This window comes from Macrotis lagotis, chromosome 1 (genome assembly GCF_037893015.1).
Source record: "Macrotis lagotis isolate mMagLag1 chromosome 1, bilby.v1.9.chrom.fasta, whole genome shotgun sequence".
Classification (NCBI taxonomy): domain Eukaryota; kingdom Metazoa; phylum Chordata; class Mammalia; order Peramelemorphia; family Peramelidae; genus Macrotis; species Macrotis lagotis.
Genome location: NC_133658.1, coordinates 794,919,580 through 794,946,356, shown reverse-complemented (window position 1 = coordinate 794,946,356; position 26,777 = coordinate 794,919,580). Strand labels below are relative to the sequence as shown.

At 42.3% G+C, this 26,777-nt stretch overlaps 2 protein-coding genes across 3 annotated transcripts; one reads left to right on the top strand and one right to left on the bottom strand.

Moving 5' to 3' along the window:
- Positions 1-8,002: 8,002 nt before the first annotated feature.
- APOA1 (apolipoprotein A1) lies at positions 8,003-11,398 on the top strand. Its single transcript, XM_074216739.1, has 4 exons — positions 8,003-8,054; positions 8,379-8,443; positions 8,721-8,874; positions 10,415-11,398. The coding sequence occupies exons 2-4, from the start codon at positions 8,401-8,403 to the stop codon at positions 11,016-11,018; spliced, it is 801 nt and encodes a 266-aa protein (XP_074072840.1). The 5' UTR covers positions 8,003-8,054; positions 8,379-8,400; the 3' UTR covers positions 11,019-11,398.
- A 3,590-nt stretch (positions 11,399-14,988) lies between these two features.
- On the bottom strand, positions 14,989-18,281 carry APOC3 (apolipoprotein C3). 2 transcript variants are annotated; one of them, XM_074216741.1, is made up of 4 exons: positions 18,177-18,281; positions 17,656-17,723; positions 16,817-16,946; positions 14,989-15,277 (listed from the first exon to the last, which is right to left on the bottom strand). In XM_074216741.1, the coding sequence occupies exons 2-4, from the start codon at positions 17,708-17,710 to the stop codon at positions 15,163-15,165; spliced, it is 300 nt and encodes a 99-aa protein (XP_074072842.1). In that variant the 5' UTR covers positions 17,711-17,723; positions 18,177-18,281; the 3' UTR covers positions 14,989-15,162. The 2 variants fall into 2 exon arrangements, with proteins under 2 accessions (XP_074072842.1, XP_074072841.1); XM_074216740.1 differs by lacking the exon at positions 18,177-18,281 and adding an exon at positions 18,069-18,103.
- Between the last annotated feature and the right edge of the window lie 8,496 nt (positions 18,282-26,777).

The following is a 26,777-nucleotide window of genomic DNA, read 5'->3' as shown; positions in this document are numbered from 1 at the left end:
GAGACCCTTACCTGGGACCCTGTGAGTCTTCACTGCTGAGACCCACTCAAAAGATTTGCCCAGCCTGGCAGGCTGTTAACAGAAAGCCAAAGTCCTCCCAAAATCTTAGTATTGAGGCTGGGAGTAACCTGGAGCAAAATAAATCTCACTTCACCTCCTTTGGGGGAGGGGGTTGTTTGTGACACATAGAACCCCTCTCGTCTCCTCCAGAGCCGGTTGCCTTTATTATTCCTTTGGTAAACCATCCCTTCTACCCACAGACAGTTAGAACACCCAAGAGTGGTGCGATCTGCTTTTTTGTGACATATTTCATTCTCCTTATTTTTTATTGCGCTAAAAGGATTGTTTTTCCATATATACATATATGTGTGTGTATACATATATACATGTATATATACACACACATAGATATACCTTTTCCTTTCAAATTCTTCCCTTCCTCCAGCCTCCTTGCCACAGCAAGAACAGGAGGTGCTCTTGGATCCCTCCTCACTCCCTACCTCCCACCATCCTCAGCCCCCTTTTTCTTCTTGATCATGTAGGAATTGTTTTTGGTAAATGTTGTTATTGTTATTATTATTATTATTATTATTATTATTGTTATTATTATTAATAAAGACAAAAGGAATTTCTGTTTAAAAGAGAAATGTTTAACTAGATTCTGTTCTATTTGAATTGTGACTTGCACCTTTGTTCAAAAGTATTTTATTTCCTTTTAATGACACTGTAATTGTGAGCACTTCTTACTGGTGCCAGTGACCTATGTGTGGTTTCCTCCCCCCCCCCCCCCCCGCGGATGCAGTACATACACCGTGGCTCTTGTCTTTGCTTTACTCTTAGAAACCAAAGCCTTCTCCACTGGTGGGGGCTGGGAGAGTATATGGGCTCTTCTCCTTTTGAATATCTGTTTTGGGGGGGGGACTGGGGTTGTTTGTTTTTTTAATGAGACTTGACTCTTGAGCCTTTTATTTTTTTCCCTTGGAAGAAAGGAGAGGAAAATGTCCCTAGTCCCCTCCCAAGTTGTTTTCCTGAATTTGCACAGAAGGAAATATGAGATCAGCATGGCTGATGCGTTGCCACTGACAGGTTGGTTACCTTTCCTCATTCTCACCTCAAAAGTCAATCCTCCCAACCCCTTTAGCCAATGAATCATCAATGAAACAGTCTTCAGTTGGAAAAAGAACATTGGACAAGGCAGAACCCTAGCAATATCTCCCACCAGATGGATTCCTATAGGATGGGGAATTTCTTTGGGTCTCTCCTAGGTTCCATTTCTTTGACCTATCCAGGAGTGAGATCCCAGTTTCTACTCTAATTGTGATTTTTTACCTGCTCAACAGGAAGGAACCAAGAAAACACTGAAAATATTTGACTTTTCCATATCTGCTCTATCTCTCATAGTTCCTCTCCTCCTCGTTCCCTCTTCTCTCCCTCCCCCCCACCCCAGTTTTGTTTACATGATATTGTGTTTCTGGGAAAGCAAACTGCCACCCTTTAGCAAATCCAGATGAAAGCCAGTGAGTTTATTAACCGTGCCATCTTGCAAACCACACTTTTTTTTAAAATCGATGCTTTGTATTGTAGTAACCAATACGCGCAGTATATGTTGAATGTATATTAATATACTTTATTCTGTTATTTGGAAATGTCACAAGTATTTTTTCTTTCTCATTTATGTTGGACTGAAAAAGGGAAAAAACAAAAAGATTTTAGCAAAACCCATCACCAGACCCAAGTTGCAGTCAGAAGACCTTTAGTCCACTTTTTTTTTTTTGTGGGGCACTTACAACTAATAACCTAGTTGAACAGTGGGGGATCATGATAAATAAAAACCTGATTATGATCTTATGTCAGTCTCTTGTTTGCCTTGTGATTCAGAGAAAGACCCTTTCTACACGGCGTGAATACTCAAGGTTAGACCAGAAGACCGAACATGTCTACAATGCCACAGGGCAGGGCATGTTCAGTCCATTCTCTCTCTCTGCCTTCCAAAACATGCCCTGTCTGGAGAGTCCAAAATTCAATTTACTTTGAGTCCTTAGCACTCAGAGGGGACTTTTTCCCTCCCAGAAGAGGATTTGAGAGGTTGTTGACCTGGACAGTGAAAGAGAAGGTTCTCACCCTAAACCTGATGAGGAGGGGCCATTCAGGGGGCTCAAGGTGACAATGAATTTCCTTACATTGCTATTAGTTACTCCTATGTAGAAATGGCTGATGACACATCAACTAACTTAGGTAGAGGTTTAGAGGAAAACATTTCAACCTTAAACATTACCTTGGAACCAACAAACTACTTTTACTTGATAACCAAGGGGGCTTTTTGGCACCCCAGACTTCAGAAGAGCTGGAGAAAACTGCAAGAGGCTGGGGCAGCTAGGTGGCACAGTGGATATAGCACTGGCCATGGAGTCAGGAGTACCTGAGTTCAAATCTGGTCTCAGACACTTGATAATTACCTAGCTGTGAGACCTCCTTGGGCAAGCCACTTAACCCCTTTGCCCTGCAAAAACTAAAGAAAAAAAAATCAATAAGAAAATAAATTACTAGAATTAGGAATGAAGCCTGGGAAAAAGTATGCATCCATTGCAACCCAAGGGCAGTTGTCAGAATGAACTGCTCTTTCCCTTAGGTATCTTAAAGAACATAAAAGAAATTTAAAAGCACTCTGTAAATTCAATAAACATTTATCAGGCACCTACTCTGTCAGACACTCTAAGCATCAGATATAAATGCTAGTTATTTTTTATTATTATATATCTAGGTTGGGATACTTCAGCCCGCTCCTTCATAAGATTTTTCTGTCATTCCTCAGATGAGCCAGTTCCTTGAGGGTTCACTCCCAAATTGCCCCAAGGCTGGGGAGAATTGGCTTGGAGAACAAGCAACATGCATCAGGGCTGTAAAAATGAGCAGATTCTGGGAAGTCCTTTACCTAAAGCAACTTGAAGCAATGGGTAGAAAGTCAGACTCCAAGGCAGGAAGACGTGGGTTAAAGTTCCATCTCTGGCATATTCTGATTGTGAGATCTTGCACAAATTACTTAACCTTTTGATGCTTAAAGTGGCTCTCTAAAGACTATTAAGTTGCAGAGAAGCCCTGACCTACATTGGTCTCTGCAGGATTTCCTTTCCAGATGGTCTCTGTACCACTGAAGTCACAGGTCCATCCCTGTCTCCTCCTGTCCATTATTCTGCTCTTGGGAGCCTAGAATGAGATTCGAGTCTCTATTGCCAGGACTCAACATAAAGCTGACATAATAAGTCAGTCTTGTTCTTTGTGACCATCTATCTCCCATTCACCCAGATTCCATATCCATACCTGGGACCCATGATAGTTGGTGCTCCAGAGCCCCTCCCCCACGCATCTGCTGAGTTTAAAAGTCCCTGACCTTAAAAAAATGCCTCTGCCTTCTCCCTCACCACCCTCCACCTCCAACACAATTTCCTACTCTACCTGATCAAAATCGGTCCCAGCCCCTTCTACCCATTCATTCTGTGAGAAGATTATTTGAGTGAATGTGGTCCTTTCTCCCAAGGATTGTGTCATTGAAAAGACCTTCAAGGATATCTAATGTGACCCTTACCAGAAGCATGAATACTCATGTAGCCTACATTTAAGTATTTTCAGTGAAGGAGGAAGCTCAGTATTTCAGTAAGCAGCCATGTAGAAGAGTAGAGGTTAAATCACTTCCAGAGCACAAACCTTCAAAAATTTGATAGCAGCTATCAGTGTTCTCTCCTGAATCTCAAAGTTAAGCCTCAGGAGTTCCTTTCACTATTATATGATCATTTCCTGAGCCCTCCATCTTGGGACCCCCTCCAAAAGCACTGTAGTCTGTCAACTTCCATAAATGTGGTCCCCAGCAACTGAGCAAAGCTGTCATTTGACTCAGCCCAGAATACGAGAGATCTTTAACCGCATTTGTTCTTCCAAATTAATTTCTAATCTATGGAATGTACACTGGGGGAAAGGGAGTTATTTTAAAGCAGTGGCACTCCATCAACTAGCTGGTTGTTGATACCTGGCTCAGCATCCATGTCCTTAAAGGTTGCTGCTGATGCCTGTTCCAGAGGCTGCCAGAGAGCCCTGGAAGAGGGACCAGGTGGTGGTGGGTGTGGTGTACCACAGAAGCTACTGAAGTATATAAAGTAGGAATACTGGATTTAGAAGCCTACTCCCAGATCTGCAATAGGAGGTAGAGGTGTAGCTATAGAGATACACACATGCATATATTTGTGCACATGTATATGTTTGTATGTATATGTATGACATTCTATTGCAAATCTAGGAATAGATATATATATATAAAAATATACACACATATACGTATATATAATTTATATGTGTGTTAAATACACATGTATCAATGTGACCTGGGACAAACCATGAACTCACTTTCCTGGGCCTGAGTTTCATTATCTATAAAAAGGAATTGGACCAGAATCTAGTCACGCTACATAATCAGTAAGATCACTTCCAATCCTATGAATCAAAGTTAAAGAAATCTCCAGCCTTGTGAGAGAACATGATGTTTGTTGCTAAGAAAAGTGGTGCAGTGTTTGGGTTGTGGACCATCCTGGTGCAATGGGAAAAAGCATGGTTCTTGGGGTCAAAAAAACCTTGTTTCAAATCCTGCCTCTGATGCTCATTACCTGTGTGATATTGGGCAGGTTCTCCCTGGGCTTGTTTCCTCATTTGTAAATTTGTTGTTCAGTTGTATCTGACTCTTTGTGACCCCAGCTGCATTTTCCTGACAAAGATCCTGAAAGTGGTTTGCCATTTCCTTCTCCCGCTCATTTTATAGCCGAGGAAACTGAAAAACAGAATTAAGTGATTTGCCCAGGTTCACTAAAGCTAATAAGTGTCTGAGGCTGGATTTATTCTTGGTAAAATGAGTCTTCCTGACTCCAGACCCAGTGTTCTATCCACTGCACCCCACATAACTGTCCTGTTTTTATAAAATTAAAGAACTGGAGGAGAAAATAATAAGGAACTGGTCTCAGCTTCCTTCTAGCTCCATATTTATGATCTTAACCTTTCCTTCTACCTAATGTCTACCAACCACCCCTGCCTTTTTTTCTTCCCTTCTCCAATTTTCCCACCCTACACTAGGGTGTCCATCTCCATTCACCCTGATCTTGCCCCTGGACCCAGATGGCTCTGGAGGAGAGAGTGAGGCTGGTGACTCACTCGAACCCAATTCACTTGCAAGTCATGACGTCACCTTATTGTCGAAGGGCAAACAACAACAAGCCTCCACTGTCACATGCTTTCCCCCCGGGTTATTTAGCTGAGCCAAGGCTTCCACTCATTCATCCTTACCTAACCCTTACCCTCAGTCACTTAGCACAGATAAGCAGGGCTGCTGACACAGAGCACCTGGGTGGGGTTGTTCTGACGGTGGACATCTATGGGAGTATCCAAAGGAGTCAGCTTTTCCTTCCAGGGCTAGAGTAGATTCTCTGTTTTTACTGTGGATATAGTTCTGGGTAACACATTGTTGGAGAGGGGTCACTTAGGTGGCACAGTGGACAGAGCCCTGGTCCTGGAATCAGGAGTACCTGAGTTCAAATCTGGCCTCAGACACTAATTACCTAGCTGTGTGGCCTTGGGCAAGCCACTTAACCCCATGGCCTTAAATAAATAAAAAAATAAAAAAATAATAATAACTTATCTGTGTGACCTTGGGCAAGTCACTCAACCCCATTGCCTTACCAAAAAAGACACCCACATTGTAGGAGAGACAAGGAAAGCTGGATATATGTTCACAGGATAAGAAACAGACCTGTCCGGTGAGAGGACTGACTCCTGTGTTCTCTAAGGAATGGGGGAAAGAACTGAGAATGTTTGACCTGCAGGAAAAGAGTAATGCATCTTCAAACAATTATTCAAAAGGCTGCCCCATGAAAATGAGATTAGACTTGTTTGGCTTGGCCCCAGAAGGTATAGGGAAGCTGATGATAGCTTATAGCTTAATGAAGGACATTCCCAAAGTGTTGGTGCAGTTTTAAGCTTTAGTAGCCTAATATTTTTTGGAACCACTGAACTGCCAACCTGGAATTTAAATAGAAACTGTATAACCACTCTATCTGAGATTGAATTCAAAGATGCGCAAGGTTCCTTCCAATTCTGAGTTTTTGCTATTTGGATGTAACCCAGAGATTATAAGTTTGCATCAAGACTTGGTGATCAGTTCCTGTGAAGTCGGCTAGAAACTGGGAAAGGAGAGATGGCTTCGTTTTGGGTTTTGACTTCCTGATTCATGACTGAAGATACTCCTCAAGAAAAGGTCTCTGAAGGTAGAGATAAAGAATTTGGATAGAAGCACACATTTTTGAGGCATGGGTTGTTTCCCCCCAGGAACTTTCTTGTAGGTTTACAACTTCAGCGTTGATTCCACCACCAATGAAGAATGTCTCAGATAAATTCCTAGGTGGGAACCACACTTTATATACAGAGCTACATACTCTTATCTCATTTGATCTTCCCAGATGAGAGGTATTCTTATCAGCATTTTACAGATGAAGAAACTGAGGCCCAGAGAACACAAATCAAGCTCACATGACTTGTAAATAAAAAAGCAGGCTCTAATTTTGAATTCTAAAATCCAGGGCTTTTCCTACCCAGCCAGTCTTGCCCCAAACAATCCCAGCAGGAAATTTTCTCCAACATTTAGTAGAGCAAGAATCTATCAAACACCATTAAGTTACCTGTTGTATACAAAGTTCAGTATCACATCCTAGGAAGGACTCAGAGGAGTGAAGATACAGTTTGTACCTTCCATCTAGTTGAAATCTGTCCATGAGAAAAGCACTTACAAATCAGCTGAGAAATCTAAACAGATAATAGGAAATGCTAGTAGACCATATTATATTAGATTCATAGGGCTATCCATTTTGGGCTAGTTCTGTCCCCACCTTTTACTGAAATCCAGGCAGCTTGACTGGCCCAAAGCCACTTAGGTAGTCAATAGCTAAATTAGAGTCAACTTCTGGTTCTGTATTCATCAGTCATTCTACAATACTGTACTACCCTTTGAGCTTACCCCTAGTATTCTTCTAATTTCCCAAACATGCCAGCTCTTTCTTCTATTACCATATCCCTCAATAAGGGTGCTTACTCCCGAGGTACAAGTAGAGGGAAGAGATGAAAGTTTAGCTATTAAAGCCCTAGGTAATGGTCCTCAAATCCTTTGGTCATTTAACTAACTGAATAATATAATGATGATGAAAGAAAGCAACTGGCACAGAGCATTTCAAACTTTGCAGAACATATTATATACATGATGTCTTTTTTTAATCTTCATTATATATTACATGTATGCCTTTCCCCATCTTACAGATGAGGAAACTGAGGGTCAGTGAAATGATTTGCTGATGGTCACATTGTTATTGATAAGATAATAGTTGAACTATGAGTTCAGTGAGTCAGTCTGAACTCTTCCTGGAAGATATGAGTTTGAGTCAGGTTTGGAAACAACCTGGATTAGTAGAGAGAAACCACCCAAAAACCACTGCCTCAATTTCCCCTATTTTCAGAAACCAGTGTTCATTTTTCACTTTTCCTGATTTCTCCTTTTCTATGTGAGTCCCTCCCTGGGTCTGAGATTAAATGGGTAATGGGATTAACCAAGAGAAGAATGACAGGGTCTTTTTTGCTCCTTCCCAAGGTTTTGAAGAGGGGGGTTGGGCCTTAAAAAGAGCAGCTTGGGGCCCCAACCTCAGCTATCTCTGCAAGACAAGATTACTCCCTGCAGGGGCTACTCTTGTCTGATTCCAGCCTATCCCTTGCCCAATGGACCGTCCTGGATTGCAGAGCCAGAGCTGGGTCCCCCTTGGGCAATCACCCGCCCCCACTTTCTGTTTGCCTACCTGCCTAGGCCCAGGTTTGGGGGGAGGAGAGGCAAGGTTGACCCTTGAACTCTAAGCTCCACATGTCCTTCTGAAGGTTCACCTTATCTCTCTGCTTTAGCCCAGCCCTCACAGGGAGCATAAATACAGGCTCCTGAGGATCCCTTACAGATCCCTTACAGATCACCTGGAGAGAGTATTCAGGTAAGATCTGCCAATTTCTTGTTGGCTATTTGGCTCAGCTTGTCTGGGCCAAGCGTAGCCAAGCCTTTGAGGTTGGCTGACCTCCAGACAGGATGTCCAGGACCTAGCAGGAGAAAGGGATGCGGGGAAGAACCATAGGTATCATAGATCCAGACCTGGACAGGACCACAGAGGCAATCTTATTCAACCCCCTCATTTTACAGATAAATGAACTAAAGCCAGGCATTCTTTCCTCATCCTATGTGGTTAGCCTTGCCCAGTGTACTTTTCTCCTCCTCCTCCTCTTCCTCTTCCATGGTTTAAACCTCTCTCTTCTCTCCATAGGTCATAGGAAGAAGTCCTCAGGATGAAAGCTGTGATTTTGACCCTCTCCCTGCTCTTCCTGGCAGGTAGGTGCCAATACCAAGCCCCAGCTCTTGGCAGGAACCTTCCTCCCTCTTTGCTCAGATTACACTAGATGGTATTGGGAGAACACAATACAAAGTTTGCTCTCATTGGCCCCGGGTTGAGCTGAGCAATTCTCCCCTCATATACACTGTCTTTTCCCAACCCCCAGCTCAGAAACCCCTCCCCTCTGGAACCCCCAGAAAGGACTGAACAGGGTCTTAAGAGTGTCAGGACAGAGGGTTGGTACTAATCTAGCTTTCTCTTCCTCCTCTCCTCAAGGGAGCCAGGCCAACTACTTGTGGCAGCATGAAGAACCCCAGTCACCCCTTGAGCAGGTGAAGGAAACCCTAACTGTCTACCTGAATAATGTCAGAGACACTGGCAAAGACTACTTAACTCAGTTTGAAACTTCTGATGTGGGCAAAGAATTGGAGTAAGTAGGGGAAAAAAATAGGCTTGTCCTAGGATTGGGTTAAAAACTCCTGGATGGTTTGCTGTCCAAAGAACAAGCTTAATGAAGGAGTGGATAGGACACCATGTTTTTTTCCGAGTTGGGGGGGGGTGACTTCTTGAGGGCACTCTGTTCTGGGGTGCAAGGGTAGGAAGTTCCTGGGTTCTTGCTTTCCCCAAGGGGGTGACTAGGGAGCATCAGTGATTTCTGTTGGACCCCTCAGCACTACATCAGCCAGTGGTGGCTTCCTGGATGTTGCCTGGTCTGACAATCTTAAATAGGCTACACCTCCCCACCCTCCTCCTGCTAATAAGACTTTTCCAAAGAACAGCTTCCTCTTCCGAGCATTTTTTCTAAACTTAGGGAAGCTTGGCTCCAGGTAGGAGAAATCCGACTAGAACAGGAAAGGGGATGGTACACCAGGGTATCCGACAGAGCAGTTCAGACACCTTCCTTCCTAAGCACCGTCTACCTAGAGTTTCACCCAACTCTTCTCTTTCTCCCTCATTTGGGATAGAATTTAATTCACTTCAATTCAACAAGCACCTCTAAGATAAGGGATTAGACTCTAGGAATACCAAAAAAAAAAAAATAGTAACTGCCTTCAAAGAAGCTACAATCTCCTGGGGGTGCTGGGACACCAATAATCGGAGAAATCTCTAAGAGGTTACCCTAAAGCAAAACCGAAAAGGGAGCAAAGAGACCAATGGGAGAAGGAAGGGGCATTCTAGGTGTGAGGGGACAGTCTGTGCCTGGAGGTGGGAGAGAGAATGCCATGGAGGAGAAGCATCTGGAAGCCCTATTAGTCTGGGCTGTAGAAGGTGGGAACAGAAAGATAAACTGGAAACTTGGGACACTGCATGAGAGTCCATATTTTCATCCCAGAAACAATTAGGAGTCACTGATACTTTTCAAGCAAGGGAATGACATGGGCAATCCTGGGCTGCCCTGTGACCATGATAGCTAAGAATTATAATGATAGCTAACCCATCAACTACTGGGATTGGGCCTGGGGCTAAACCATAGACAATTATTATCTCATTTGATCCTCACAAACAGCCCTGGGAGAGAGGTGCTATTATGATTCCTTTTTTTCAGATAGGGAAACTGAGGCAGGCAGCAGTGAAATGACTTGCCTGGGGGTCACAAAGCTAATGATGATAATGATGATGACAGTTGATGTTTTATATAGCTTTATAATTATTGTGTTGATCTTTGCAACAACTCTGAGAGTAGGGGCTGCTATGAACCCTATTTTACAAATGGGGAAAATGAGTCAGGAAGCAGTGAAGTAACTTGCCCAGTGTCCCAAAGCTAGTGATGATAATGATGATGACAGCTAATATTTATATAGCTTTACAATTATTACATGGATCTCTGAAACAATTCTGGGAGGTAGGGGCTGCTATGAACCCTATTTTACAAATGAGGAAACAGAAGCAAGCAGCAGTGAAGTGGCTTGCCCATGATACCACAACTGGTATAATAGCATCTCATCTCTTCTCTCCTCAACTCTCCACAGCCTGAAGCTCTCAGAAACTTTGTCTTCCCTGAGCACGGCCTTCCAAGCTTTCTATTCGGAGCTCACCCCTTCCTATCAGGAACTCAGGGATAGCTTGGTTAAGGAAACAGAGAGCCTGCGTGGTGAGATGGCAAAGGGCTTGGAAGAAGTGAAGATTCAAATTCGGCCCCACCTCGAAAGTTTGGAGAAGAAGTGGCAAGAAGAAATGGATGTCTACCACAAGAAAATTGCCCCATTGACCAAGGACCTGAAGGATGACGCCAAGCAGAAGTTCGATGACCTCCAGAAGAAGCTGACAGACTTGGGTGGCATACTTCGAGAAAGTGCTCAGGGCCACATCGAGACTGTTCAGGAATATGTGAGTCCCTACCAGGAGAAACTCAAGACCGATCTGAGCCAGAAGCTGCAGGAACTCCGGGCCAAAGGCTTGCCCTCCACCTCTGAATATCAGGCCAAGATGACTGAACAGCTGAAAGGCATTAAGGAAAAGGTTCTTCCCCTCCTGAAGGACCTCAAGGGAAGTGTTGACCCTTTTTCCCAGAAGTTCAAAGCTGATCTTCTGTCCATGCTGGAAGATGCTCGGAAGTCCCTGACTACCCAGTGAGGATGCCATTCTCTGCCCTCCCTCAACATTACCTCAGTGACCAGCTCCAATCCAAATTACTCCCCCTTTTTAAGCTGTGAGTCTCATCTGGACAGGGAGCCATAACCAAAAAACAAATAAGGGTTCCACTGAAGGCTGCTACTATTCCAGCCATCAGTGCCACAAGGGAGCACCTGGTGGTGTTCCTCTCACTCCTTTATTTCCCTTGCTTCTGGGATGGATTTGGAGAGGAATCCAAGGAGACCAATGGATCCTTAGGTTGGGCTGTGTGTACATGTGGTGGGGAGAAAAGAAGCGGGATGATCCTCTCTCCTGGCTCTTCAGTTACTCTTCCTTCCCTTCTCAGACTTCTTTTTGGTGGAATAAAAATATCTAAGTTATCAAGCAATGTCTGTGTCTTTCCTGGTGAGGTTTGAAGTTGGTACATCTATTCTGAGGGAGTAGGGGTGGGAGCAGCATGGGCAATGTTGGGTAGGAGCTCTGGGGTAGGACCTGATACAGGTGGGTTCTATTCTTGACCTGGATTTGGATAAGAATGGGGTTCAGGATAGGAGGCAGATGTTCTTTGTGCTCTCTGACCTTCAGGATTCAATCTCTGCTAAAGACTGGACATGTATGTCCAGTGCTCTACAATCACCCCCTAGCACTCTGGCCAGCCTGTGGTTAAGCACAACAGGGGCTACAAAGAAGCAGAATAAACAATCCTTGACAGGCAAGACTACACATTAGATCTAAAAAGACAAGATGAAGGAATATGAAACAATTAGAGAAGGATCACATATAATAGAAACATGTTTTGCACATCTGTACAGATGTATTCTTTATCAAATAGCTTGCCTTCTTGATGGGGGAGAAAAGGAAGGTGGGAGAGAATTTGGAACTGAAAACTGTAAAAAGCCAAAGTTAAAATTTATTTTTATATGAAATTGGAAAAAAAATTAAAATAAAAAATCCCATATAATCAGATGCTAAATCAGCACACAGATTATAGTATAGAAGGAAGAATACTAAATTCATAGTCAGAAACCCTGGACTAAAATCCTGCCTCTGACTTTATATGTTTGATGCTGGGAAAGTCCCTTTACAGTTCTGAGCTTCAGTTTTCTTAGCTAAAAATAGGGACAATATTTAAACAATACAATTCAATAAATATTTGGGTGTCTGTAAATACAAGGACCCTACTATAACACTAAGGAGATAAAAAGACAAAAACAGTGTCTACTTTATAAGGATTTTACTTCTATTAGAAGATATAAATAGCTAAACAGATAAAGAGAAAATAGTCTGATGAAAGAGAAAGAATACTATCAGTTAGGAAAATCCAGAAAGGTTTGCATTAAAGGTGGCTCATGAACTGAGTCTTGAAGTTAATAATTGGATTCTTTTTGAATTTTTGCAACAGGGTTAACAGGGTTAAGTGACTTGCCCAAGGTCATACAGCTAAGTAACTATTAAGTGGCTGAGGTCACATTTGAATTCAAGTCCTCCTGACTCCAGGGCCGATGCTTTAAGCACTGAGCTATCTAACTGCCTCTACTAATTTTATTTTAATGGATAAAGATGAAAATTCATTCCAGGCTCAGAAGATAACCTATTCAAAGATTCAGGGAACAAAAAGTAATCCACTGAGGCTGAAATATAGAATAAATGAAAGTGATGTATAATAACAATGATTTGGTATAATCATTTACTTTAGAGATTGCTTATAAACTGAGGAGTTTCCTTTTTTACCCCAGAGGCAAGAGAAAGCCACTGAAAATTCTTGTGTAACAGAATTAGAGGTTCAGACCTGTGCCTTAGGAAGATTATCTTGGGAACTAAGTAGAATACAGATTGGAGAAAGGAAAGAGAATACGGAAGCTGAGAATCCAATTATTGAAATAATCCAAATAGTAGGTGATGAGTCTATACAAGACACGGACCCAAGAGATTTGTATAGGTAGAATCAAGCAAATTTCGTGACTGCTTGGCTGAGGGAGAGTCCAAGGTTGCAAACTTCAGTGACTAGATTTCAATAGAAAGAAGGAAGTTTGAAGAAGAGATGAGTATACATGGAAAAGATAATGAATTCCTTTGGGGTTTGCATCAGACTTTTCTTTTCCTCTTTCCCTTCTAGGCCAAGATCCCTCACCAGAAAGAGCAATAAGAAAAGGAATCTACTCTTTTCTGGCTCAGATTGCTATTCAGACATAACCAGGACATAAGTACCCCCTCACCCCTGGCTTTAATACTCTCACATGTTGACTGACCTTTTCTTCCCTTGAGTTAAGGAAGAAATGAGATAATATCTCTGCCTCCTTTGTCACCTAGACTTTTCCTGGCAAGTCAGGAGAGACTAGGTTTCCACTATGACCAAAGGCACTGAAGATAAACATCAGTTAGGGCTTCCATACTGTGGTGGGTGCTCAAAGGAAGATATTGCATTTTCTTCCTTGGAGGTCTTTAACAAAACAAAAGAGCCCTCAACTACTTGAAATGGGAAGTCTATTGGAGGCAGAGGAATATGTTCAGTGACTCTTCAAGAGTCAATTTTGTACAGGGACAAGGACATTCAATTATTCTGTTCTCCCAAGTCCTGCACCAGGGTTTTGATATTGGTTCTTCCTAGTTACTTGAGGTATGTAGCTTGGGGAAGAGAAGAGGAGACTTGGGTGCAGAGAGCAAATGTTGCAGTCAGAATTTGGAAAGCCCTAAATGCCAGACTGTTTTAGGATTTTGTCTTTTATTCTAGAGAAAATAGGAATCTATTAAGGCAGGAACAGAAAGGAGGAGCAGGGGGGAAACGGGCAAATAAGTAAAACTTCCCAGGGAAGTTCACCCAGAAAGGTCCTGGGTATGCAACCCAAACCTACTGACTTGATATTTCTTGCTCTATAATTCCAGCTCAGAGTTTAGAAAGCGGAATCAGGAGATGTGTCTTCAAAGGGCCAGATCTATCACTTATTAGCCAAGTGATCTTGGGCAAGGTTTTTTCTTTTTGGTCTCAGTTAACTCATTTACAAAATAAGATGGCAAAGAAAGAGGGCATGACTTATAGAATTTGGAGGTGGAAGGGGTCTGAGAGATCATCTTAGTCCTGACCAATGATTTGAATTTTTACTACCTTGTTTGACAGATGAGAAAACTGAGTCCCACAGAGCTTGCATAGCTACACTATCCTGGTGTAGTGGATAGTTTCAGGCCTGAGTTCAAATTCCTCCTCAGATGCTTACTAGCTTCCTATCTCCTATCCCTTAACCTTAACCTTTTGTGCCTCAGTTTGCTCATTTGTTAAATGAGTTGGAGAAGGAAATGGAAAACCACTCCAGTATCTGCCAAGAAAACTCCAAAGAGGGTCATAAAGAATCAGACATGATTAAAAAACTGAACAGCAGCAACAACTTCTCTCTATGCCTAGGACACTATACACTAGAGTATGATGTACTTGGTCCTGATGACTAATCACTGTTCCAGTCCTAAGGGTTTTTGAGACTTAATGATGTATCCAAAAGGTATTAAGAAGAAAGCCCCTTTAAACTTAGCTGGTAAATGTGGACAGAAACAGAAGGGTCCCAGGCTCAGAACACCACAGTTGGAAGGGTCCATAATTTAGTCCAAACCCTTTTTTAAAGATGAGAGAAAATAGAGGACCAGATAGGGGAAATTACTTGCCCAAAGGTCCATAAAACCAGGACTAGAACCCCAATTTTTTACTCTTTTTCACTAAGTTAACAAAGCAGGAGAGGGAGGACCCTCTTCATTTTGTTAAATCTCTCACTTTTCCTCAAATTTCTCAGGACATTGGCCAACTATTCCTGAGCTCCCCAAGAGGGACAATTAGTGTAGTACCATTCCCTAACAAGTGGTACCAATTCTTGTTTATTTGGGAACTATGAAATGGATTAGAATTTCCCCATCCCACCCCTTCCCCACAATTCTATTCCTATATCCCAAAGGAAAGTAGCCCATGTGGGATACAAGACACCATAAGTGTTTCTCATCTGGTTTTATTTTTAAGAGCAGTCCTTGACTGGGGGCAAATGCTTTTCCTGAGACGCCATGGAAGAGTCCAGGAAGCCCTGGAGATAGGAAGATCCAGGGAGGGCAGGGAGATCGACAGATGAATACCCCAAATGATGAAGTTGAGTCTTCAAGATGTGCCTCTTTAAGGATCTTCTTGCACTGGCATCTTATCAGCTGAGTCCCATAGCCCAGTTAACTTATCTGTCCAAATATTCCAGTAACCTTGCAGGGAACTGAAGCCATCAGTCATCCAGCCCCTAAAGAGTTAAACAGAAAGGGGAAAATCTTTGGATATGGGACCAAATGATAGGAGAAATCTCTTTGGGACTGAACATCTTATCCTCTTCTCTCCTTATACTTCTTTCAAACCTATCACACTCTTGACAGTGTCCCCACAAACCCATTTCTGTCATGGTTATAAACATCTGGAAGGAGGGTAAAAGATGGTGAGATATCTTAACTTAATCTACTGTCTTATCCCTAAAACACAGACTTGGACCTAGAAAGAAGACTAGGGGCTAGACTAAAAAAGGAGATTATGGTGGTTTGATTGGAGCAGGGGAAAGGGGCAGGCAACTTTGCCAGAATATATAGAACCCCCAGGCAAAGTTGAAGCAGAGTGACTAGGGGTGGGAAGAGGAGGGGTTCTGGGAAGTGCTATTGGAGTTCAAAGAGGGGTACCATTTTTCCTTGTTGAGTCAGATTTCACCTTACATAGCTGGGGCAGAAGAAAACTGGGTAGAAAGGATGAGTTTCTGTTTGATTAGCTATTCATTTTAAGAATAACCAACTACTTAGCTGTGCAACTTTGAACAATTACTTAATCTCTCTAGGTTTCCATATCCTCATCTGTAAAATGACTGGATGGCCTAAGATACTTTCTAGCTTTTACATTCTTTGATAAATGCCATTCTCTATAGTAGGAGGTCAGGGGAAGCAATAAGAGTGTGTAGGGAGTTTAAAATACACAGATGAAGCATATTTATTCTTTTTTTTTTTTAGGTTTTTTTTTTTTTTTTGCAAGGCAAATGGGGTTAAGTGGCTTGCCCAAGGCCACACAGCTAGGTAATTATTAAGTGTCTGAGACCAGATTTGAACACAGGTACTCCTAACTCCAAGGCCAGTGTGCCACCTAGCTGCCCCAAAGCATGTTTATTCTTAAACCTGTGACTCAGAAGTAGTGAGAGTTGGGAAAGTTTCCTAGGAGACCCTAGAAAGAAGAAAAAGGCAATAATAGAAAAGGGGCAGGAAAATGGTAAATGAGGACAAAAGAAGACAAGAAAAAAAATGTGGAAAGAGAGATGATGACAGAGAAAAGGAGAGGGAGAAAGGGCTTTCCTACCCATATTGGCACCAGCATTTAAAGGTAGGAAATTCCCAAAATTATTTCTATGATCAAGGCTCTTGCTTCCTAATGACCTAGATTGGGGGTCTAAACTTCTAAAAATGGAAGAAAGATGAAGAGTCTAAAGAAGGAGGGAAGGGGGAAAATAGGGAAGGAAGGAAGGAGAAGAGACAGAGGGGGGAAAGAAGGAGAATTAAGATACAAGGGGGATAAGGGGAAAGGAAAAGGTGACGACAGTAAGAATAAAAGAAGGAAGGAAGAAGGGGACAAAGGAGAAAATGTGATAGGGATGAAAGAAATTGGGGTTTAGAGAATGCAGAAAAGAGAAGGCAGGTGTGGAGAAGGAAAAAAGTAAAAGTGAGAAAGGGGAAGAGAAAGGAGAGGTGGGGGGCAGGAAAAAATGGCAATCAAAGAAAGGTCAGGAGGAGCTGGTGAGGAAGAACTGGCATACTTGGCCTGCTGGGCCATGTCAAGGTCCTTCACATTGGTCAGAGCTTCCTGGGCTTGTCGGGCCGCATGCTGCACATAGTCTTGGACCCGGTTCAGGATCGTCTCCTCCTCCTCCTCCTCTGAGTGGGCATCTGCATGGAAGGAAATAGGGGAAGGAAGATGGCATGGGTCTAGAAATCAGGCCATGGGGATACAAGTAGCCTTCTCTTGGTTTGTAAAACTCCTAAGAAGGACAGAAGCAGAAAACTGAGAATCCTCCCTAACTTTTCTCCTGGTTTTTTTCCTGGCTCTCCCATGATGGCCCCCATCAGACTGAGGGTAGAGAGGACCTTAAGGCTAGTTCTGACTAGAACCAGGAAGCGAGAGCTTCCTCTATGGGGAAGGGGATGTCTTCCCTAGATAAACCTGATCCTCAGGGTGAGGTCATTGTGACTCTGTACTGGGGCTTGTAGTTTGGAGAGCACTGACAATCCCCTAGGAACAACAGAGCTAAGCAGAGAATGCACCAGAATGTCTTTACCTCCTCCCCTTACTATTCCCTGCCCCTCCCCAGCAGTGACTGATATTCTAGAACCTCTAAGTCCCACCCCCAGGACAGAGCAGCTTCTCATTCCTCCTCAACCATCTATCAACTGGTGGGCACCATTGCGTTACTTGCCTTGGCTGCAAATATCCCCTTGTCACAGCTTTGTTGAGCCTCAACTATCTTGAAATGAGTTGCAATAGGAGCAGGTGGAAAGCAAGGATGCCCTGGTTCCCTTTCTTCCTTTCTTCCTCCCTAGAGGTTTTCCAGAGTCCCATCCCCGTGGCCAACCCCCACCCGATGCCAGAGGGCCTTACGAGCAAAGACCAGCAAGGTCAGGAACACCGCAGCAAAGAAAACTCGGTTCTGCATGGCTACTCTGCGTCTGAAAGAAAATGACTGACCTGAGTGGAGACTCCAGTTCCCCACAATCCCTCTACCTACCCTCTACAATTCCTCTACCCCCCTTCTGTCCCAGCCAAGTGCTATTCTCTGAAAAGATTGAAACAGGAGCAAAAGTCAAAAAGTCCCAAGGAGAACAGGCACCAGGCACCCTGACCTGCTATGCCACTTCCCAAGATGTATGGGTCCTAGGACTAGGGTAGTCTTCTAGTAAGAATATATCCTTGCTCTGACACTCTAAGGGTTCAGATACTGTCTAGCAGAGGAAATGGGCAGGCTTAGGGTCCCATTCTGTGCTCTCCCTTTGAGCATTTCCTCCTCTCCTCACCCTGTTTCCCCCAAAGACATTCAGAGCTCAAGAGTTAGAAATCTTCCACAATAGATGAATTTGTCCTTGTCTCCCCTGCCCGCCCCTCTCCATCCCTGGGGGTGTCACCTGAAAAGCTGCTTCCTGGGATGTGCTGATTGGGATAGGAAGACCCACTGTGGCCTGTTTTATATTGTCCCCTGGGCAGCGGGCACTGGAGGCCCAGGCAGCTGGGCAAAGGTCACCTGCTGACCTGCCCAGATAGGGTTAGAATAGGAAAGCCAGGCAGCCAGCTCTGAGTGGAAGTTTCCAGGGTAAGGCAGCTAAGTTAGGAAATTCCAAATGAAACAAAGACAGAAGCTCTCTGTCCTCCCATCCCTTTAGCCCTTGTTGGTTGGGCTCAGAGTCAATGCCACGGAGGGAGTCTTTTAAGACCTTACTCCCAGGCCCCATGACAACCTGGTTCTCTTAAGCATGAGGGCAGATAACATCATCCCTTCTGAGCAGGAGGTAATGTCAAACTTGCTGGGGAGGGAGGGAGAAGGTGGGATATCTCTCAAATATTGTTCTTAAGAGTTCCCATCTTGGAGAGCACAGATGGTGGGAGGGATTGTCTTCAGGGCCTTCTTTGAGACAGAGACAGGGAGTCTGAACCATTTATAGGCCTGTAAGTCTGGAAGATTAGGAGCTGCTCCTGTTCTTCCTTTTCCTGGGGCAGGATTGGGACAGAAAGAGACCAGTGATTCCAGAGAGAAACTATTAGGGAAGACAGAGTTCTAAGCCCAGGCCCTGCTCCATCATGCCTGAAGCCATGTATTCCTGTGATTAGACACAGATCTAGGGATACCTTCACTTCACGCACTCACCTTTCCATCTCCCACCCCACACCCTCAGCATCCCTTACCCAAAAACCTTTATTAGATGAGCCCATGTGAGATGGAGCTAGGAGGTAGAGGCCAGTCTGATAGATAACACTCGAGTCCTGTGTTATCACCCATGTGTTTCCCCTTCTCTTTGCCACCACAAACAAATGATCTTCCTCACCTTGCCCTCTGGACTGAGTGATAAAGTGTTCCCCAGCAGGAATCCAACTCGTGGCAAAGGAAAATCCTGGCCAAGCTGGAATTGAGGATTCCAGATTCCTGCCCATTATTCTTCAAGGGATTAAAGAATTTGGGTCCCAACTCCTTCCCTCTGTGCTTCAGTTACCTCATTTTTAGATTAATAGACTTACTTGGAAAGAAGCACAGAAATATCAGAATTGTTTAATAGGAGTCCTAGGTGCAATCAAATTGATGGAGGTCAAATATTGCTAAGACGACAACAACAATTATTAATCAGAGTACTGAGTGGAAGGGCAACTCCTCATAGCAGACAGGGCTTCTATAGAGGCCAACAGAATCCTGAAGAAGGTCTGGGGTCATCCTCATTTTCACCCAGATTTTACCTAGGTTAACCACTATAAGGATAACAGGATTGTTAAGACCAAATCAGAGGGAGTGTTGGTGCATGATCTTCTGTTTGTAGATGACCTTGCCCTCAATGCAGCTTCTGAAGCTGAGATGCAACAAAGTTTTCAAAGGATTCTCTGCTGCTCCTGTTCACTTTGGTCTAACAATACCAAGAAAACCCAGGTGCTCCATCAGCCAGAATCACACCATCCATATGTGAAACCATCAATTACAGCAAATGGAGAAGTTTTGGACAAGTTCACTAACCTTGGTAGTGTCCTTTTCAAGGACAATGACAATGAAGTCGATGCACACACTGCCAGAGTTAGTTATTTGGGAGCCTCTGAAAGTAAGTGTGGGAGAGAAGAGGTATTAAACTGGTGTCTACAGATCCGTTGTGCTGACCTCATTGCTCTATGCCTGTGAAACCTGGACTATCTACCAGAGCCATTTCAGGAAATAAATCGTTTCCATTTAAATTGTCTTAGGAAGATTCTGAAGATCATCTGGCAGAAGAAGATACTAGACATTGATGTCCTTTCTTGAGCTCAACTGCCAAGCATTCAAATGTTACTACAGAGAGTAACTATGATGGGTTGGACACATTGCTTGAATGCCCAAATGACTAATTTGTGGAAACTCATACAGGGCAAAGACTCACAGGGAAGTTAGAAGAAGCAATACAAGGATGCTCTTCAGTTCTCTCTAATAACCTTGGTATTGACCACAGGACCACCCAACATGGTGTACCCTCATCAGAGAGGGTGCTCTATAAGCAAGGCAGAATTAAAATAGCTTAAAGGAAATGTGAGATGTGCAAGTTTACAGAACTCCCCCACCCCTGGCCAGGTGTTCACATGGACTATTTGTGCCCAATCTATAGTAGAGCATTCTGAGCTCATATTGGTCTGATCAGCCACAGTCAGACACACTGCAACCTGACTCCAACATAGTGGTGATATCTTGGTTCTCTTCGAGAATGAAGGATCCAAGGTTCCTGACTTAACTAGAGTCAATAGAAGGGGGAGAGGAAGTCACAAGTGATTTGCCCAAAGCAGCATTCAAAAGCTATATACAAGAGCAGAGAAAACAACTATTCACATAAAGTGATTTCTGAGAGGATGGGGAAGGGGGAGTTAGGAGGGTTTACAGCTTCCCTTCCCCTTAAAAACATCCTACAGGGGCTGCCTCAACTCAACAATTTAGAACTCAATTCTTTTGTTTGGAAATGGTTTCCTTGCTAAAAAGACAAACTCCCCAAGGACGAATAACTTTTTAATTTTAATTTTTTATTAATTTAAATTTAATAGAGGAAGGTATGATTGTGACATTGAACAGGTCACTTAAGCTCCACTGGCATTTGTTTCCTCATTTGAAGGAATGGGACTATCTGGTCTCCCATGTCCCTTACAGCTCTAAATCTATGAGTTAAAAGTATCTTTGCTTATTTATTCCTTGGCCTAATATTGGCTTATCTAATCCTTTCATGAAAGTTTGAAAATGCAGAGTAGGGTAAAAAGTCATTGGGAAGCTTTTAGGATAATGGAAGAGGTCTCTGTAGCAAGGAAAAGCATGAAAAATAGATCATTTGGAGTACAGAAAATGGATGCTGACTTCATAATGTTAAAACCTTTGGGATGCTTACTTAACATCCCATTTTCTCTAAGAGTCCCATCCTGGTCCTCCTAGTGCCTTCCCTTTGAGATGGACTTGCCAAGCCCTTTTCATGGCTGCTCATCCAACCCTCAGTGCCTACCTTCCACCCACTTCTCACCTGTGCCTCCAACAAGCTGTGTGTGTGTGTGGCATGCACAATGGTCACACACTGGTAAAACCATATCAGAAGGTGGGCTCAACCAGGTTGAGGGTAACTGATAGGCTTCAAATCTAGCATGACTTAGGAAGGTCTTTCCCAAGCATGTGAAGATTTCCCCTGGAAGAATGGATAGATGAGAACAGTTTGTTCCATGTTCTTTCATGAAGGCAACTGAGGCAGGAGCTATGGAGTACTTAGAGCTTGGTCAGACATACAAGATGTCAAAGTCATCCACTGCATCCTGTGCTATCACCAACCATCCTGAATTTGTCTTGTCACTGGACTTTGCTGAAGAAAGAGGGAGGCTGATGTCTTTGTGTATCTCTACTTAAATCCTATTCATGCCTGAATCGAGATATCACCCCACAATATCATTGGTCCTCTTCAAAAATGAAGGATGGATAACAACCATTCATTGATACTGTACATACATAGTTATTGACATACTGTCTCCCCCCATTAGACTGTGAGCTCCTTGAGAATGTGAACTGATTTTGCCTTTCCTTGTATCTCAGGCCACAGTATAGCACCTGGCTTTTTAAAATAAATGTTTACTGACTAACTGATTGAATGAAAGGAGGGTCAACAATGGCCTGATTGCTAGGAGACTAGAGTCTACTGACCTAACCTTAGAGGAGAGTGAATGCCATCTTTCTCCACAAATCAGGAAGTAGGATAGGCACAAAAAAAGGGGAGCCACCCCAAACCATGAGTTCAGCCGTTCAAAGTACTTTTTGATCTCTGGTCTCATTTCTCCTCACAATAGACTGGAAAGTCTGTGAGAACAATGGATTCTTCTCCCACTGTCAGAGAGGAAGGGAAACAGAGAGGCTAACTCATTTACCCAAGATCATGATAAAGAAGAACCTGACAATCTAGCTCTCTGGATCCTAAACCAACATCCAGTCTACTTGATAATATGCACTCAGGCACCAAATCCATCCTAATAAAACTTTTCTTATATATTTCTCTAAGTTATAGGCACTTCACTAAGTGATTTTTAAAATATCCTCTCATTTAATCCTAGAAGGTAAATACTATTACTGTCCTCATACTTTTATAGGTTGAGTAAATGAGGCAAACAGAAATTAAGTGACTTGCATATAGGATCACAAGAAGTGTCTGAGGCTGGATTTGAACTAAGGTATTCCTGACTCTAGGCCCACCACTATTCACTAGACCAACAACTGCCTCTCTATATGTTTCTTTTTAAAAAATATTTTTTTGAATCATCTCTTGTCTTCCTATTGCCTTAATTTCCTAACATCTCTTTCCTTCCCCCATTCCTTTAACCAAGAAGAAAAAATAGGAACAAATAAACCATTTTAGCAAAGTTAACCAAATCAAAGGAGGCTGACAGTATATAATGGATAACTCACATTTTAGTAACACCTTAAGGTTTACAGTCTTTTTCTCATGAGAACCCTGTAAAGTAATATAAGAGTTATTAACATTGGGTCTATGAAAAAATGGAGTTTTATGGAGGTTAAATAATTTGCCTATGACCACAAAGCTAGCTAGGTATCAGACCCAGATCTCTAGTCTCCAAGATTAATACTCTCTCAATAATCCAGTGAAATGTTTTAGGGAAATCTGGGTGTTCAAATGGATAGAGTGTTATTCTATTTTTAAATGTTTTAAAATTTAATTTTTCCCAATTACATGAAAAGGTAGTTTTCAACATTCATTTGTAAGTTTATGAGTTCCATGGTTTTCTATCACCTTTCCCTCCCCCTTTCCCATGGCAACAATCTGGCAAAAGTTATACAAGTACAATTGTGTTTAATGTATTTCCATATTAGTCATGTTGTGAAAGAGGAATTAGAATTAAGGAGGGGGGGAATCATAAAAGTAATTTTAAAAGGTGAACATCATATGCTTTGCTCTACTTTGACCCCATAATTTTTTGTTTGGGGTTTTTTTTTTCTGGATGTGCGTATCATTTTCCATAACAGGTCTTGCAGGATTGTCTTTGATCACTGATCTGTTGAGAGGAGCTGTATCCATCATAATTGATCCAGATAGAGTACAATAGCACTCTTTGAAGTCAAGTATATATGAGTTCAAAACCTGCCTTAAACTTCACTAGCTGTGGGACCTTGGGCAAGTTTCTTAACTTCCATTTCTCCATCCATAAAACAGATGTAATAAGTACTTACTTCTCAGAGTAGTTTTATCAAATAAGATATTTGTAAAGCAAATATTAAAGTGCTATATAAATGTTATTTAATTATTATTATTACCTGTGAGACCCTGAGTGGGTCCTGCTCACAACCTAAGTTGGGGATAATTAAGAGTAGACTCTACACAAGGTTATTGTGTTTGATTAAACCAACTAATATTTGAAAAGAGCTTTGCAAACCTTAAGGGACTATATAAATATTAGGTATTATTACCAAGAACATCACCACAACACTCATGGGTATTGTTGAATGTTTTTCAAAGGACCTTCAGAGCTAATAAGAGTCCCAGAGGCTCAGAGTTGGCAAGGAGCTGAGAAATCTACTTGTCTAGTGTACACCTGAATATCTGGACAACATGATGATAGATAACCATCATAGCTGCAGGGTTCAATTCTAATGGTTGGGCAATGGGCCCAGCTGGGTTCTGGGTGAGGGAAGAGTTTCATAGGCAGAGACTATTGTGATGCACAAAGAAAGAACATCCTTTGATCCTATTTTTAAAGGGCCTATCAAACCTCTGCTTGAAGATCTCCTGGGAGGGTTTACTCTCTCTCATGCTTGGAAAGTTCTTCCTGACATCAAACCCAACTAAATTTGCTTCTTTGTCACTTCTACCCACTGTTCCTCCTTCTTCCCTTGTAGAACAGGTCTAATCTCTCTAGTAACAGTGCTCTTCCCTCTTGTCTTAACTAAATCTATTCAACTATAACCTTCACAGCAATCATGACATCCCTAAGCTCTCCAAGAAATGGATGGAAGGTGTTCCCTGATATTCATTTGCTACTCATTCCCTTCTATTCCCCAACTCTCATTACCACCCCCCATGCCCCCACCCACCAGAAATGTCCCTAATGTTTGTTATTGTTCAGTCATGTCCTACTCTTCATGATCCCATTCGGGGTTTGCTTGGCTAAGATAATGGAATAGTTTGTCATTTCCTCATCCAGTTCATTTTTACAAATGCCAAAACTGGAGAAAATAGGATTAAATGATTTGCCCAGGGTCACACACAGCTAGGACGTATCTAGGACTAGATTTGAATTCAGGTCTTCCTAACTTCCAGGCCCTGCACTCCATATACTGTGCCACCTTGCTGACGGGAGTATTTAGTGAATGGGAAAGTCACTCAAGTCTTGCACCAAAGTAGAGGATCCTTGCACAGGTAAAGGTTAGGCTAGAAGACCTTTGAAATCCACTCTAACTCTCAGATTCTATACTCAACTTTATTCCTACACCTCTCTCACTTCCCTTCTCCCTTTGGCAAGGGTGGACGCCAATAACAAAAAGGCTTCTTTTGTATTATAAAAATTAAGAATTTAGCTTATAACAATGTCCTCAGTCTGGTAATCCTAGCCTTCCCTGAATCTGAGACTCTCAAGATAAAGAGTGTGATTTAATTTTGCAAAGAAGTCAGAAATGGCATTTAGATAGAGGATGATCTTTTTATAAAAACCAGCACAAGAGTGGCAGCAGGCAGTTATTTATTAAACTCTTACTCTGAGGCAGACTGTGTTAAATGCTGGGAATACAAATATAAGCCAAGACAATGGCAGTCCTTGCCCTCTAGGAGCTTACATTCTAGTGGAAAAACACACATACTTGGGAATGAAATACATAAAAGGAAACTAAAAAAAAAAAGACTGTTCAAGTAGATAGAGTATTCAATGGAGTTGGGAGACAGGATACGTGGGAAAGGGGAGAAATGGTTTCAAAGTCAAGAAGCTAGCTGGGTTGTGAATGAAGTATGACTGGCCTAGACCCATCCCCAAAATTGAGGCCTTGGAATAAACTCACCAATGGGAAGAGGAGGCCGGCAAGGTAAAGAGATAGTACATGCTGAGAAGACCATAGGCACTGAGGATAGTTCCCAAGTGAAAAGGCAGCAGACTTACGGTGTCAAAGTCCAGAGTGTCATGATTTCTTAATTTACCATAAACCAAAGTGGTTACTTTCATGTTCCTTTTATTTACCACTGAGTTTCCCATGAAAAACAAATCTTTTCCCCAAGAAGATGTCAATTAAAATTACCATTGTTCTAACTTGGTAAACCAAAAGCCCTAAACTTCAATCTTGTACCTTTTATTTTTGTGATTACTGTGAAATGTTGGAAATTGCTTACATAAGAAGGTTCTCTGAATTAGCAGAAGTTCTGTAAGTTCTGTAAGCAGAACCTTTTTGTAAACATGAAGTTGGTACAGTAGTCTCTTAAAGATTTGGGTAAAACATAGAATGTGCTTTTATTTCACACAGGAACCAGAGCAATGATTCAGAGAGGCAGCTTGCAGGTGAGAAGTAACCTTCACCAGCTGATAGTAAAAGTGTTCATCCTTTTTCCACAGAAAAGCTGGGTTTCTAACTCAACTCTTCTACACTCCCAAGATTGGTCTGAAAGAGGCTTCTTAAACTTGGGAGGAGGATCTAGGCACCAGCCCTGTGTCAATTTGGTTGTAGAGTTTAGTAGAGTCATAGAATGCAGGGTTTATCTTATTTTATCTCCCTGCCTCTCTGAGCAGAACAACCCAGGCCAACCAGAGGAATCTCTCTTACTCTCATTTCTAGGGTAGGAGATATTATTTGCCTCAACTATCTATGGGACTGGGAAAAGTATCTAATTTGATTTATTTCTCAGAATCTGTCCCTGTAACTAGGGATAGGGGAAGCATAATGGTTGTTCACTGGCCCTAGGACTCTTGGTCAAAGAAAATCTCACATGGAAAAGTACTTTTAGTGGTATAAATCCATTTTTTGTATGTAGTTCCATAGTTTATCCTTACTTAGGACATTCTGAAAGATGAAATATACTTTTGTATCTCTATAAAACTGTATGTGGGTGAATAATGAAGATATAATTACATCTGACCCTCACTGATAACTCTTTTCACAGTCTTTTTCCTTTCTCCTCTGTCTCAGTCCTAGAATCACATGAACTAGAAACAATCATAAAGAAAAGCTAAGCAGAGGAGGCAGCTAGGTAGTGCAGTGGATAGAACACCGGCCCTGGAGTCAGGAGTAGCTAAGTTCAAATCCAGTCTCAGACTTAATAATTACCTACCTGTGTGGCCTTGGGCAAGCCACTTAACCCTATTTACCCTGTAAAAATCTAAAAAAAAAAAAGCTAAGCAGACAATTTCAATTCAATCAAACATTTATTAAGCAACTACTACATATGTAAAACCCTATGCTAGGTTCTTGGATATGAATATGAAAAACACATTGTTCTTACACTCAAGGAACTTACATTCCAGTAAAAGGATAAGCTGTGCATTAGGAATCTTCTCTT